The sequence below is a fragment of the Rhinoraja longicauda genome, chromosome 10, assembly GCF_053455715.1.
Source record: "Rhinoraja longicauda isolate Sanriku21f chromosome 10, sRhiLon1.1, whole genome shotgun sequence".
Taxonomy (NCBI): domain Eukaryota; kingdom Metazoa; phylum Chordata; class Chondrichthyes; order Rajiformes; family Arhynchobatidae; genus Rhinoraja; species Rhinoraja longicauda.
The window spans coordinates 37,874,178-37,890,395 of NC_135962.1; the positions used below are offsets into that span (position 1 = coordinate 37,874,178).

At 43.1% G+C, this 16,218-nt stretch overlaps 1 protein-coding gene across 2 annotated transcripts in view; it reads right to left on the reverse strand.

The window, feature by feature from the left end:
* The window catches only part of gpr137c (G protein-coupled receptor 137c), a 34,597-nt gene extending 23,729 nt beyond the window's left edge, over positions 1 to 10,868 (reverse strand). For both annotated transcript variants that reach the window (XM_078406688.1, XM_078406687.1), the window contains exon 1: positions 10,414 to 10,868. In XM_078406688.1, the coding sequence (XP_078262814.1) occupies positions 10,414 to 10,788 (375 nt within the window). In that variant the 5' untranslated portion in view covers positions 10,789 to 10,868. The remainder of the gene's footprint in view (positions 1 to 10,413) is intronic.
* Positions 10,869 to 16,218: the final 5,350 nt, after the last annotated feature.

The window sequence follows — 16,218 nt, forward strand, 5'->3', positions numbered from 1 at the left end:
CATTGTGCATTCTGCTGCTCCATTGGAAGCAGGATGTATGGAGCTACTCTAGTGTGTTTTACAGCATTCCCTTTCATGAATTGTGCAAACTCTTGTGAACAGAATTGTGGTCCGTTGTCAGACACAATTTCCTCTGGAAATCCATAGGACGCAAACAACCCTCACAAAATGTCTAACATTTTGCTGGATGTCGTTTTATTTTCATCGAAAATACCTCAACCCACTTGGAGTGACTATCAATTACAATGAACAATTGTTGTCCATCTAACTCTGCAAAGTCAATGTGTATTCTTTGACACACTCTAACCGGCCATTTCCATGGCTGTAGCGGTACTGTGGGTGGATTCTTTCCAACTGCTTGACTGTGCTACACTCTTTCACTGTTTGTTCTATGTCCTTATCTAGACCAGACCACCATAGATAGCTTCTAGCTAGACTCTTTGTTAGAAACATTCCCAAAATACTGATCATGAAGATCTTCTAGCAATTTTACATATTTTTCAGGTATTACAACTCTCGCTCCCCACATGACACAACCTTGGTCGACTGAGAGTTTGTTCCTACGTACAAAGAATAGTTTCAGTTCTGCCTCTAAATTCAGCAATTTGTTTGGCCATCCATTTGTAATATATTCCTGCACTCTTGACAAAAATCTGTCAGTGCGAGTAGCCTTCCAAATGTCCCCTGATGTGATAGGTAACTCATCTACATGAGAGAAGTAAAACAAGTCCTCTCTATTTGGGGTAACCTCCGATTCTAAAGGTAATCTAGACATGGCATCAGCATTGCTGTGCTCTGCTGCCTTACGATACTGAATATCATACTGGTATGCAGACAATATCAATGCCCATCTTTGCATTCTGGCTGCTGCCAGAGTTGGTATGTGTGTTTTTGGATTTAGGATCACTGTCAACGGCTGGTGATCTGTCTCGATTACAAACCTTCTACCATACAAGTATTTGTGAAACCTCCTAACGGCAAAAATCAATGCAAGAGCCTCTCGCTCTATTTGCACTTAATTTCTCTCACTGGCATTGAGTGTTCTAGATGTAAATGCTATTGGCCTTTCCTCTCCATTTTCTAACACATGAGAGATCACAGCACCAACACCGTATGGTGAAGCATCACTGGCTAACTTCATTGGCTTATTGACATCGTAATGAACAAGCATTGAACTCTCTGCCAACTGAGCTTTACATGACTTGAAAGCTTGATCACATTTACGTGTCCACTTCCATGGTACATCTTTTCTCATAAGCTCATTCAAGGGATGTAAACAGGTGGACAGATTTGGCACAAACTTCCCATAATAATGCACTAATCCTAAAAAGGATCAGATCTCAGATATGTTTCTGGGAGTTGGCGCATTCTTGATCGCATCAACTTTACCCTTGGTGGGATGTAGACCATCCTTGTCTATCTTATGACCCAAATACTCTACCGAGTTCTGAAAGAACTCACACTTCCGTACCTTCACTCTTACACTGTGCGTTTCAAGTCATTTGAGTACCACTTCCAACCTTTCATCATGTGTCTGCCTGTCAGGGGCTGAGATGAGGATGCCATCCAAGTAACACACCACACCTTCAATTCCCTCTAGAATTTGTGTCATTACCCCTTGAAAAATCCCTGGGGCTGATGATATACCAAATGGAAGCCTATTGAACTGAAACAATCCCATATGTGTGTTAATAGTTAGCTTGGATTTAGATTCGTCATCTACACCTAACTGCAAGTAGGCATTTGTCAAGTCCATTTTTGTGAAGACTTGGCCGCCTGTGAGGGTGCTAAACAAATCCTCTGCCGTTGGTAGGGTATCTGGTATGCTATCTTCAAGTACCTGGTTTACGGTCACCTTATAATCCCCACAAAGTCTAACACTACCATCAGGTTTAGGTACAACTACAATGGGTGTTGTTGAACCTTTTTTCTGCTTAGCCTTTCGACAAGCCTTCGCTAGGTGACCCATCTTGTGACACGAGTAACACTCTGCCTTGAAGAACGGACAAGACTGTGCTAGATGTGAGCCCAAACTTTGTTGTCGTCTTGCTACCCTTCCATGGATAACGATTCTTTGACGTCTTTGTCGACTTATCCGCCTTTAGTTTGTTGGACTGCAGCTGGTTCAACTCTTCCACTGGCTGACTAGAAGTTGTCCTGACTTCTCTAGAACCCCTTTCTGCCATATCCATGGACAAAGCAGTTTTACAAGCTGTTTCAAAGGTCAGGTCATACACCGTCATCAGCTTACTTCGGATCCGCTCACTTCTCAGTCCACACACGAAACGGTATCTTAATGCCCGGTCTTGGAAATTTCCAAAATTACAATGAATTGATAACCTCTTGAGTGTCACGATAAAATTACTAATATCCTCCTCTGGAAGTTGGCATCTCGTTCCAAAACGATAGCTTTCAGCTATTTCTAAGGGCTTAGGGTCATAATGTTCTGTTAACTTCTTCAGAATATCCTTCAAGGGCGTGTCCTTTGGTTTGGCTGGAGCTAATAAATTCTTTACTGTATCTAAACATCGGGACCCATTTCAGTGAGAAAAATTGCTCTTTTCCTCGTTTGGATTGCTTCATTCAACCGTCTTGATTCTGCATCAGAAGCTTCTACTTCAGTGATGTTATTTGCAGCAAAAAACATCTCTAAACGTTCGATGTACGCACTGAACATTTCCCGGCTTTGCTGGAACTCACCCAATCTTTCTATATATTCCCTGGGCACCGCCATTTTAGATTTTGTTTTAAACAGTCTCACAGAATTCAACTTTGTGACCCGATTTCCAGCTTTCCTTGACACCAAAGGTTATACAGCCTTCTCCGTGCTTCTGTAGAATTCCTTATCTACACAAACAAGTAAAGCTGGGGAATCGACAATCCCATCCTCGTCGCCAATTTGTGATATCTTGAGCTCAGACACAGAATAACAAGTTAACTCACTGCTGACCGGAACATGACTGCACAGCTGTACTGTGGTTTATTCAATCATTTACAATCCTCCAACCAAAGGTGGCGCTATTACAGTGCTGATTTACAAACCTTTCAAATGGGGGATTAAAAAAATGAAGTGGACTGGAACCCATTACAGCCTTATATCTTGCCTGGGCTAGTTTCAATGTAATACCCTTTAAATTAATTTCATCGCATACATAGGCATTAGAACATAGAACAGTACAGCACACGAACAGGCCCTTTGGCGCACAATCTCTCAACCAAACATGATGAGCGAACCTCATCTGCCTGCACATGATCCATATCGTTGCAGTCCCATTGGCAAACAGAGACTTTGAACAAGAAAGTAGGAAACTTATTGCCATGCATGGAACAGTAATATAATAACAAGAGGGAAAGGTCTGTTAAGAATTATAATGGACAAGATCTGCTAAGAATTATAGATCTATCCTCCAGTTTCTCTGTCAGTGTGAAACACCAAAAAGATAGACTCTCTAATTAAAAAGGGACAATGAAAATACTGAAATTAAAAACAATCCCACTCTACAGCAGTAGTTTCAAATTATTTTTACTTGCAAGAGTCAAGAATGTTTAATTATTCTATGTACCAGGAACTGAACAATTACATCCTTACTTGCTGCAGGTTTACAGGCCTGTAAATGCCATACTATAAATATACAATAATCAATGTTACAATAATTTAATTAGTTCATTAAATAAGCATGGATCTATATTGACGTTAAATAGCACATGATTGTTTAAAAGCTCCAAATTCTGTGACTGTAGCTAATTCAGACAAATGAGCAACATCAGGAGATAAAGCCTTTGTGATTCTGAATAGTCGGCTTCTGAATTGAAAAAATTAACTGTGTACAACAATTCCTGCAGGTATAAGAATCCAATGTTTCTACTGGTGACAATGATTTATTCAAAGGCATCAACAAATACCACAAAACCCTCATAAGTAATGAACAAACAATGGATCACCCTTCTGGCCTCCTTTACTGTCTTCTCCATAATCACCAAATAACATTCCAGATCATTTATTTTTAAACAAAAAACATATTTACAGGATTGAGGACAATCCAATCCAAGTGACCTCAAAGAATCAAGGCTAGAAACATAATTTTATGAATTAATATTAAAAGCTAAAACACTCAATGGCACAAATTGCTTCCTTAATCAGTTCATCAGCAATTCGCAACATTTAAAACATTGATATGGTTCATTATGGTCTTGTGTACCAAGATACAGTGAAATGTTTTGTTTATGTACTATCCAGCCAAATCAAATCATAAAGCAGGCCAAAAACCATGCCAGAGTAACTTAGCCAGTCAGGCAGCATCTCTGGACAACATGGAGAGGTGATGTTTTGGGTTGAGATCTTTCTAATCATACGCAAGTGTAATCAATCTATACACAAGCACACCAGGTAGGAAAAGGAGAAAAATACCAGAGTGCAGAATATAGTGTTGCAGTTTATAGTTACAAAGAAAAAGTCCAAGTCCACAATGAGGTCAGTTGGAAGATTGGGACTACTTGGAATTCTGTTCAGTAGTCTGATAACAGAAGGGAAGAAGCTGTTCCTCCACCTGCTGGCACATTCTTACAAACTTTTGTATCTTCTGTCCGGCGGGAGAGGAGAGAAGCAGGAATGATGGGGGTGATTTAGATTTAAAGTCTGTTCAATGCACTGACGTTTCTGCATAAATTGTTGCACAACAAAATAGTTTAGCACACAATTTTTAAATAATTCCTTATGTCATGTATGCAGTACAAATGCGTGCCTTCTCTCCAACTCCATCCTCGCATCTTTGCATGCATTTCCCCTGAAGGACGATAAAATTTTGCTTCTGTTTCGCAATAGCTGAAACTCGTAGCATTTATCTGCTACAGTGAGAATGTTCTAGTTTAGAGATACAGCATGGAAACAGGTCCTACAGCCCACGCCAATCACTGATCACCAGTTCACACTAGTTCCGTGATCTCACTTTTGCATCCACTCCTGACACACCAGGGGCAATTTACGGAGAATAATGAACCTATAAACCTGAAAGTATTTGTGATGTGGGAGGAACAACTGGAGGCTACCTACACGGTCACATGCAGATCATGCAAACTCTACACAAACAGCACCAGAGGTCAAGATCAAACCTGGGACGTTGGTACTGCGAGGCAGCAGCTCTGCCAGCAGTACCACCCAAAGTATTAAACTGTTTGCTCAACGTAAACGTTTGGAACAACATACATGGGTTGGATGGCAAATAAATGATGAATATGTTAGAGTGCTTCTAGATTTGTCAGTCTGTCTCTCAAGACAAGACAGACTATAGTGGAGAAGGGGCAGAAACTGCTTTCAACTTACATTGACAGAGTAAATGACAGTAAATTTTGCAATGCCAGATTATTTCACAAGCAAGAACTATTGCAATTTAGACACTAGAGCGAAACGTCTAGCCAATGCCAGAAAACTATTTCCTTCACTGCAGTCAGTCTACTTATAGGAGCCATCCTTGGCTTAATTATCCTTGAATGGTTACCCTTAGGAGGTTAATTAAACAATGCTTTGCATTATGCACCAATTCCACAATGAATTTGGCAAGATCTTAATCAGTTACAAAAGTTACAGTTAATGATAAACAATATTTACTTTGAAACCATTTAGAAATGCAACCCGCGAGAGCCAATAGCCAGTGGCACTTTGATTTCAACAATTCTAAAGACCAGTGACTTGTAGTTTTCAAGCAGCTTTCAAATCAGAATTCAAATGTGCTTTCCCCCCCTGTTGTTCCAAACATCCACATTTGATACAGACATTCAATGTTTAGATATGCAATCTCTCCACAGCTCTCCACAGTTCATAACAGGATTTCTTCTCAGATGTTGGCTTTGTGGCCATTCCAACCACTCGTGTCTCATGTCTACAAAATAAAATTCTATCTGAACTAAATGAGTTGGAAAGGTTATGGATTTTTAATTAACTGAGAATAGAGGCCAGGGAATGCCTCTGAATAGTTGTAGTTGATTTTGAAGAAATGACTGTCCAAATGAGATTTAGGGAAATGGCTTTTTATTTTTATTAACAAAAAATTTCCAGCACAGCTTAAGAAAAATGATAACAAAATTGACCAAAGTAAGTTATTTTTCATCCTAACCATTTTCTGGGGAAAATATTTTTATTTTCCACTTGTTCTCCCACCCTTCAGCAATATACTAATTGGTAAGGGTGCAAGTGCAGAAATATTTAATCAGAAACATGCATTTTACAGAAACAAATCATTCAGCAATTAGCAATATAGAGTTTAAAAACTCTTCATTTTGCAGACTTGGAGGAAAAATGTTCTGTTCTGGGAGAAAAATGAGAAAAAACAATAAGAGAACAGGATAAATATGCCCGTGTAGGAAGGAACTGCAGATGCTGGTTTACACCGAAGATAGACACAAAATGCTGGAGTAACTCAATAACTGAGCGAAACTCAGTCTGAAGAAAGGTCTCGATCCGTAATGTCACCCCATTTCTTCTCTCCAGAGATGCTGCCCATCCCACTGAGTTATTCCAGCATTTTGTGTCTATCCTCAGGATAAATATGCCTGTTCAGTTAATTAAGGTCATAAGGTCATGTGACAGGAGCAGAATTATGCCATTCAGCACTTCGTCTTCTCTGCCATTCAATCATGGCTGATCTCCCATCTAACCCCATTCTCCTGGCTTTTCCCCATAACCCTGACACCTGTACTAATCAGGAATATATCTCAGCCTTAGAAATATCCATTGGCTTGGCCTCCACAGCCTTTTGCGGCAAAGCATTCCAAAGGTTCACCATCCTCTGACTAAAGAAGTTCCTCCTTATCTCTTTCCTAAAGGAACGTCTAATTCTGAGGCTATGACCTTTAGTCCTAGATTCTCCCACTAGTGGAAACATCCTCTCCACATTCATTCTGTCCAAGCCTTCCACTATTCATCAAGTTTCAACGAGGCCCCCCTCATCCTTCTAAACTCCCACAAGTACAGGCCCAGTTCCATTAAATGCTCATCATATGTTAACCCAGATTAATTAAAGCACCACATCTACCAATAGGAAAGCTAAGGTATTTGATATAGTGAAATCAAAACCCATTGAAAGTAACTTTTCTACTTTAAATATTTTAATATTTGTAATCTTCCAGGGTATTATATCTTTAAATTGCATCCATTTTATTATAATTGATGGCATGTTTACAGCTAGATTTTAAAGCAGCACGTTTCCTGTTTATTTTCAATGCAAGGTTTACAACTTATTGCATTATATTGTATCCTTTTTGAAGCTGTAATCAAAAACAGTCATATGGGTTTTGCTCCCCCCCACCCCAGACCAGAGGTATTTGAAACAATTTGATTTAATTTTAATATTTAATCTTTTAATAGTTTTAGAGGCTTACAAGTCAAATGTGAATTTACTCTTATCACCCAGTAAGGATTCAAGATTCAAACTCTTGCTTTAATATACTAGAAGCCAGCATTAACCCCTTGGCAAGAGGATTCTCGACTTCCTCATTGACTGACCACAATCGTAAGAAATGACATTTCCTCCTTGATAACGATCAGCACAGGAGCACCTCAGGGCTGTGTGCCCTTGTTTGCTCACTCTATACCTATGGCTGTGTAGCTAAGCACAGCTCCAATGCCTTCTTTAAATTCACTAATGATACTGCCATTGTTGGACGAATTACAGGTAATGATGTTTGAATGGTGTTTGAATCTATTCTGTTTGACTGGTGCCAGAACAACCACCTTGGTCTGTTCGGGGCCCAGCACAGTGATGCAATCACAAAGAAAGCTCATCAATCCCTCTACTTCATTGGAAGATTGAGGAGATTTGGTATGTTGCCAAAAATGCTATTGGATTTCTACACAAGTACAAAAGAGAGTCTTCTGGTTGGTCACATCATGACTTGGTTTGGTAACTCGATTGCCCAGAAATGAAGGAAGCTGTAGAGAGTGGTATACATTACCCAGCCCATCACAGGTACTGATCGCCCCACTTTCAAAAGGATTAACAGGTGGCTCTGCCTCTAAAAGGCAGCCTTTTTCAACAAAGACCCACACCACGTTGGTCACACTCATCTCGCGACTACCATCAAGAAGGTGGTACAAGAGCCCGAAAACAGTGACCTCCAGGTTCAATAATAGCTTCTTCCCAGCAACCATCAGGCTCCTGAACACTGCACAACATTAACCTCAGCAGCCATGTTCTTCTATGAACATTATTTTGGTTACACTACAGACTGGTCATGTAATATTATTAATAGTTTATTGTATGATCATGTACATTTATCTGTGTGTTACTGCTTTAGTGGCCCTATAAAATTGCAGCACATAAGAAACCCATTGTTTCTTTATCGGCACATTTGACAATTAAGCACTTTTGACCTGTAATAGCAAGAGTTTGTGGAGAGAAATATCCCCAGGTGGAGAAGACTCATAGCTCAGAAGGTTTCACACTTACTTTATATCTTTTGATTCTGTAAATAATGAAATATATATTACATTTAAACTCGAACAAATGATGATTAACATCCGACTGCCACTCCGCCCCTCTCTTAATGCAGGGAATATAAAATCAAAGATGACTTTTGAAGTGAAAGCTAAGAATTCACTACTGCTAGCAGGGGACTGAATGCTTGAGTCTCTGTGCATTTCTTTCTGCTAGTGCCTGGCTGCCCAGTGGAGTAAATGCTATAAGCCAGTGGTTGCAATATATGATCTTCCCTTTAATGAATTTATACAGCATTTACAGAAAAATTAAGGGCATGAAAACAACTTGCATCAAATTTTTGTGGTACAATCAAACTTACAAGTCATTAATCTGATGGGAACAACTTAATATTTTTAAGCCCCAATATCTCCCAAGTACACACTCTGATCTCAAATGAGGCAGGAGGATGTCAAAAAGGTCTTGTGCCTGCTCCAGCATGAATGTGACAGCTGATAGAGACTGGGCTCAACTCTATCTTTCTCCCTCATCCCCACAAGCTTTGATTCTCCTATAGTCCAATAATCTGTTAGCCTTGAAAGCATGCAATGACTCAGCAGAGAATTACAACATTTCACAATTTTGAGGAAGATACCAGCACAAAAACCAGAAGCTTGGCACGAATGGATGGACTATGGGGGGGACCTACTGTGGAGGACATGACAAGGAATAAGATAAGGGCGTCTAGACACTAGGGCCAAAGTAATATAGCACAAATAATGCTGAATCAAGTGGATCGTAGCAATTATTCGCATGCCATTCACTGTCAGGGGAAAGTAAAGATATATTGAAGTTATTGCATCAAAATAACTTGGGAAGTTTAGTGGTAATGGTGCATAATGAAAACGTATGCCAGTTCTTTATAACATTGGAAATATTTGCAAATTACATTGAAAGCGCACAATTTCGTAACACTATGCAATCCTGAAGTTTAATATCTGTTGTTGATCATGTTGACATTTTACGCAATGTTTTTGAAACCAGTCAGGGCAGAAGTTTAAGGCTCATGTCGGGATCAGAAACCCCAGTGGCCTGTTGTGCAAAGCCCCAACGCCGAGGTTGTTGCCTCTATAAATCAATTTCCCCAACATCAACCCGTTCACTGTTCAACGGCACACAAATCGGATACCAAATGTATTTCCGTATGTAACTTTTAAAACAATGTAATTATATCTACAACTTCGTGATGACATTAATACTCGTGTAGCATTAAAATAAAGGTTTTGCATCGTTGCAGGACGGAATTGATAGTACTGAATAAATAGATACCAGAAGCCTGGATTGAATTCGTTGCTGTAAAACAGTTTGTTCCACCAAATCCTTCGCTAAAGTTCAACACCTGCAATTTACCCGTCAGTCACTCAAGCGCCTTTTTCGTGATACGACACGGTTCAGTGCTTGGATTAAAGTAGTTAAAAATTAATATACCATCAGATTTACGAATGACCATTCTATCCACTTTAGGAAATTGTGGTCAGGATTTCTAGCAACCATTGGAATGGAGGAAAAAAACACACATGCAACTGACTAAAAAGGTTTTGCATTAAACAGCCGAACGCTGGATTGAAACCAAGAGGCAGTTAAACCAATGAACGTCATAAGTGGTATTTATCCAACATCAGAATGACCCGGTTGCAACTGGGTTTTTTTCTAAGGTTGGGACTCAAATATCACCAGAACAAAACAAGACTTTCAAATCTCTATCACCGCCATCTACATTTGTCTCAGGAATTAGGACAGTTGAAATCGGTATGATACAATCTGATTTACATCGCAGAACAAGGCCGGCTGTTATCTCTGTATTAACAAGGACAAAGACATCAACGGTTTGGCTAATGCGCCTCTGGTCTCTGGAGATTATAGTGACAATTATCAATCAAAATACATATAAAATTGATTTTGAAATTAATTTCTATTTTTAAACTTTTCCTTGCTATCAACATACCTGTGCAAAATAAAGATTTAGCAGACACAAGGTGAAGAACTGCAAACATACAGGGAAACAATACAGCAGCCAGTAAGGCAAAGGCTCCAGTTGATTGGCTTGGACACAATTTTTAAAGTAAAACGAAAATAGGGTAGTCCTCAAGCCGGCCCATAGCAGGCAGAGAAACAGAAACACGGTCTGGTAACTGAAGCGCTTGTGCTTGTAGTGTAGGACCAGCCAGAGCTGCAGGTACACGAAGAGGAAGAGCAGGGAGTAGAGAGCGGTGTAGACCACGGTTAAGCCCAGCTCCACTGAGGGAGGCACGGCAGCCTGCATCGGTCTGTCGGGAGCCGCCGTCAGCCAAGAGGAGGAAGGGGAACGCTGCAGGGACATGGTGGGTAGGGGGGTATCGAGCACTTGGTGCTGCGGTACCTACTGCGCAACCACCTCCATCCGTGCGTCCGCTCGCTACATCAGCTGTAACAAAACGCAGGCTGGCGGCCCGCCCCCTCCCGCTGTAAAGCCCCTGATTGGTGCAGACGGGAATCACACACGTGGGCGGGCTGGAGCAGAACACAGGCTGACGTCCAGCCTCCTGCCCTGCACTTGCCCCTGATTGGTGAAACCGGCGGTCAATTAGCCATCAGGCCCGTCCCTGACTTTGATTGGTGAATCCTCCCGCCAATCAGCCTAGCGTCCCGCCTCCTTCACCACAAGGCCCGTGATTGGTGTATCCGACAGTCAATCAGACACGAGGGCGGGCTGCAACCAGAGAAATCAAAGGTCGACACAAAATGCTGGAGGAACTCAGCGGGTCAGGCAGCATCCGTGGAGAGAAGGAATGGGTGATATCTCGGATCCAGATCCGTCTTCAGACTGATGTCAAGGGAGTGGGCAGGATAGAGATAGAATGTAGTCGGAGACAGTAAGACTGGTGGGAGAATTGGGAAGGGGGAGGGGATGGAGAGAGAGAGAGGGAAAGCAAGGGCTTCATGAAGTTAGAGAAGTCAATGTTCATACCAATAGACAATAGGTGCAGGAGTAGGCCATTCGGCCCTTCGAGCCAGCACCATCATTCAATGTGATCATGGCTGATCATTCTCAATCAGTACCCCGTTTCTGCCTTCTCCCCATACCCCCTGACTCCGCTATCCTTAAGAGCTCTATCTAGCACTCTCTTGAATGCATTCAGAGAATTGGCCTCCACTGCCTTCTGAGGCAGTGAATTCCACAGATTTACAACTCTCTGACTTAAAAAGTTTTTCCTCATCTCCGTTCTAAATGGCCTACCCCTTACTCTTAAACTGTGGCCCCCGGTTCTGGACTCCCCCAACACTGGGAACATGTTTCCTGCCTCTAACGTGTCCAACCCCTTAATAATCTTATATGTTTCGATAAGATCCCCTCTCATCCTTCTAAATTCAAGTGTATACAAGCCTAGCCGCTCCAGTCTTTTAACATATGACAATCCCGCCATTCCGGGAATTAACCTAGTAAACCTACACTGCATTCCCTCAATAGCAAGAGTATCCTTCCTCAAATTTGGAGACCAAAACTGCACACAGTGCTCCAGGTGCGGTCTCACTAGGGCCCTCTCCAACTGCAGAAGGACCTCTTTGCTCCTATACTCAATTCCTCTTGTTATGAAGGCCAACATTCCATTGGCTTCCTTCACTGCCTGCTGTACCTGCATGCTTCCTTTCAGTGACTGATGCACTAGGACACCCAGAACTCGTTGTACGTCCCCTTTTGTTCCTAACTTGACACCATTCAGATAATAATCTGCCTTCTTATTCTTACTACCAAAGTGGATAACCTCACACTTATCCACATTAAACTGTATCTGCCATGCATCCACCCACTCACACAACCTCATAGCATCTTCCTCACAGCTCACACTACCACCCAGTATCATCTGCAAATTTGCTAATGGTACTTTTAATCCCTTCATACCGCAGGGGTGTAAGCTACCCAAGCGAAATATAAGGTGCTGTTCATCCAATTTGCGCTGGGCCTCACTCTGACAATGGAGGAGGCCCAGGACAGGTCGTATTGGGTAGGAAAAAAAACTGCAGATGCTGGTTTAAATCGAAGGCAGACACAAAATGCTGGAGTAACTCAGCGGGTCAGGCAGCATCTCGGGCGAGAATGGGTGATGTTTTGGGTCGAGACCCTTCTTCAGTCTGAAGAAGGGTCTCGACCCGAAAAGTCACCCATTCCTTTCTTCCGAGATGCTGCCTGACCAGCTGAATAACTCCAGCATTTTGTGTCTAAGGTCAGATTGGGAATGGGAGGGGGAGTTGAAGTGCTGAGTAACCGGGAGTTCAGGTAGGTTAAAACGAACTGAGCGGAGGTGTTCAACGAAATAATCGCCAAACCTGCGCTTGATCTCGCCGATGTAGAGAAGTTGACTGCTGGAACAGCAGATACAGTAGATGACGTTGGAGGAGGTGCAAGTGAACCTCTGCCTCACCTGAAAAGGTAAAGGGACAGGTGTTGCATCTCCTGCGGTTGCAGGGGAAAGTACCTGGGCAGGGGGTGGTTTTAATATAATATAATATAATATAATTAATTTAATTTGTCATATGTAGGTTGGCACAGGGTCAATGGTACAATAAAATGTATTTGACAAGACAACGGGTCACCTCAGCAGTAATATTCCAAGGATAAATAAGATTAAAAAATGACATTAGTAAGGTAAAAAGACAATATTAAAATAGTTAAAAAGACAATATTAAAAAATAATCAACATATATGATTTGAAATGTGTTTATGAGTTCAGAAGCCTGATGGCCTGATGGTAGAAACTGTTCTTAAGTCTGGTGGTACGCGCAGCCATACTCCTGTATCGTCTGCCTGACGGTAACAAGGAGAACAGCCTGCGTGCTGGGTGGCTGTGGTCCTTGGTGATGCTGCGTGCCTTCCGCAGGCACCACCGGGAGAAAATGTCCTGAATGGCCGGGAGACAGTTGCCAGTGATGTGCTGTGCCGTCTTCACCACTCTCTGTAGTGATTTGTGGCTGTGGGCAGAACAGTTCCCGTACCAGACTGTAATGCAGCCTGTCAGCAGGCTCTCGATGGTGCATCTGTAGAAGTTTGTGAAGATGCTGGTGTTCATGCCAAACTTCCTCAGTCTTCTCAGGAAAAAGAGCCGCTGGTGGGCCTTCTTTGTTATTGTGTCCGTGTGCAGTGTCCAGGAAAGGTCATCAGTGATGTGCACACCGAGGAACTTAAAGCTGCTGACCCTTTCAACCTCAGCATCACCGATGTAGATGGGGAGGTGTCCACTCCCCCGCTGTCTCCTGTAGTCCACGATCATCTCTTTAGTTTTACTGACATTGAGAGAGAGGTTATTTTCCTGGCACCAGCTGTTTAGTGCCTTTACCTCCTCTCTGTAGGCTGTCTCATTGTTGTCTGTGATGAGGCCCAAGATGATCGTGTCGTCAGCAAACTTTAGGATGCTGTTTGAGCTGTGCTTAGCAGTACAGTCGTGTGTGAACAGGAAGTAGAGGAGAAGACTGAGCACACAGCCCTGTGGTGTGCCTGTGTTGAGGATCAGTGAGGAAGAGGTGTGGCTGCCAATTCTCACCACCTGGGGCCTGCCCGTCAGGAAATCTAATATCCATCCGTAGATGGAGATCTCCAGTCCAAGAACAAGGAGCTTGGGGACGAGTTTTGAGGGAATAATAGTGTTGAATGGCGAGCTGTAGTCAATAAAGAGCATTCTCACATATGTATTTCCTTTGTCCAGGTGGGTGAGCGCAGTATGTATTGCCATGGCGATGGCATCGTCCGTGGCCCTGTTTGGCCTATATGCAAATTGAAGAGTGTCCAAGGTGTCAGGAAGAGAGGAGCAGATGTGAGTTTTGACTAGTCGCTCGAAGCACTTCATGATGACTGATGTCAGTGCGACAGGATGGTCGTCATTGATACAGGAGGTTACTGGTTTCTTTGGAACAGGAATGATGATGGATGCTTTGAAGGAGGTGGGAACAACAGACTCACTCAGAGAGAGGTTGAAGATGTTGGTGAACACCTCTGCCAGTTGATCAGCACACGCTTGGGTGGGAAGGGACGAGTTAACCAGGGAGTTGCGGAAGGAACGGTCTCTGCGGAAAGCAGAAAGGGGTGGTGATTGGAAGATATGGCCAAAAACCCCGACTGTCTTTTCAAGTGAGGCAGACGTTCATTTGCACCTCTTCCAACCTCATCTACTATATTCGCTGTTCCAGGTGTCAACTTCTGGACATCAGCGAGACCAAGTGCTGGCTCAGCGATCATTTAGCTGAACACCTCCTCTCAGTCGGCCTTAACCTACCTGATCTCCCGGTTGCTCGGCACTTTCTTTCTGTTTCTGTTTTCTACTGCACAACCGCCAACAGCTGGGGTATCTCGTGCAGGTTTCGCTCGCGTGGGTACTGGTTGGAAAAAGGTTATTTAGATTTTTATGTCGGCAAGTTTGGTGAAATGATCCATGTCCAAGTTGTCGAGCTGTGATTGGAAGAGTGACGAGGTTGGTGCACATCTGGTGGTGTCGGGAAGGATGTTCCACTCTGGGATAGTCCATGGATATACTTTAACTCCCCCTCCCACAAGGACACAAACAGTCTTTCCAGGTGATACAGAGGTTCACCTGCACCTCCTCCAACCTCATCTATTGCATTCGCTGCTCCAGATGTCAACTTATTTACATCGGCGAAACCAAACGCAGGCTCGGCGATCGCTTTGCTCAACACCTGCGCTTAGTCTGCATTAACCAATCTGAACTCCCGGTGGCTGAGCACTTCAACTCCCCCTCCCATTCCCAGTCTGACCTTTCTGTCATGGGCCTCCTCCAGTGCCATAGTGAGTCCCACCGGAAATTGGAGGAACAGCACCTCATATTTCGCCTGGGCAGCTTGCAGCCCAGTGGTATGAACATTGACTTCTCCAACTTTAGATAGATCCTCTGTCCCTCTCTTCCCCTCCCCCTTCCCAGATCTCCCTCTATCTTCCTGTCTCCACCTTTTCCCGCCACAGGGGCCACAGTTTAAGAATAAGGGGGTATGCCATTTAGAACAGAGATGAGGAAAAACTTTTTTAGTCAGAGTTGTGAATCTGTGGAATTCTCTGCCTCAGAGGGCAGTGGAGACCAATTCTCTGAATACATTCAAGAGAGAGCTAGATAGAGCTCTTAAGGATAGGGGAGTCAGGGGGTATGGGGAGAAGGCAGGAACGGGGTACTGATTGAGAATGATCAGCCATGATCACATTGAATGGCGGTGCTGGCTCGAAGGGCCGAATGGCCTTCTCCTGCACCTATTGCCTATTGTCCCCTGACATCAGTCTGAAGAAGGGTCTCGACCTGAAACGTCGCCCATTCCTTTTCTCCTGAGATGCTGCCTGACCTGCTGGGTTACTCCAGCATTTTGTGAATAAATACCTTCGATTTGTACCAGTATCTGCAGTTATTTTCTTACATTACCCTATCTGACCTTTCTGTCCTGTACCTCCAACATTGTCAGAGTGAGGCCCAGCGCAAATTGGAGGAACAGTACCTTATGGCGAGTCCGAAACTTGTAGTTGTAGATGTAGTTTATTGCAACCGCAATACACGAATACAGAATCAAAACAACAAGTCGCAGGACAACCAATATAAACTTACTGTCTTCCTTGAAGACTTAGACGAACTAACTAAATCGGGCGCCAAACGCACCCATGACATCGCTGGCCAATCAGCGATGTCCTTCCCTGGACCAATCCCCATGGTCGCGTTCCCACGTGACCTCGCTGGCCAATCCGAGGGTTCGACGACCTAGACCATTCTCCATGGTCGCTACATGA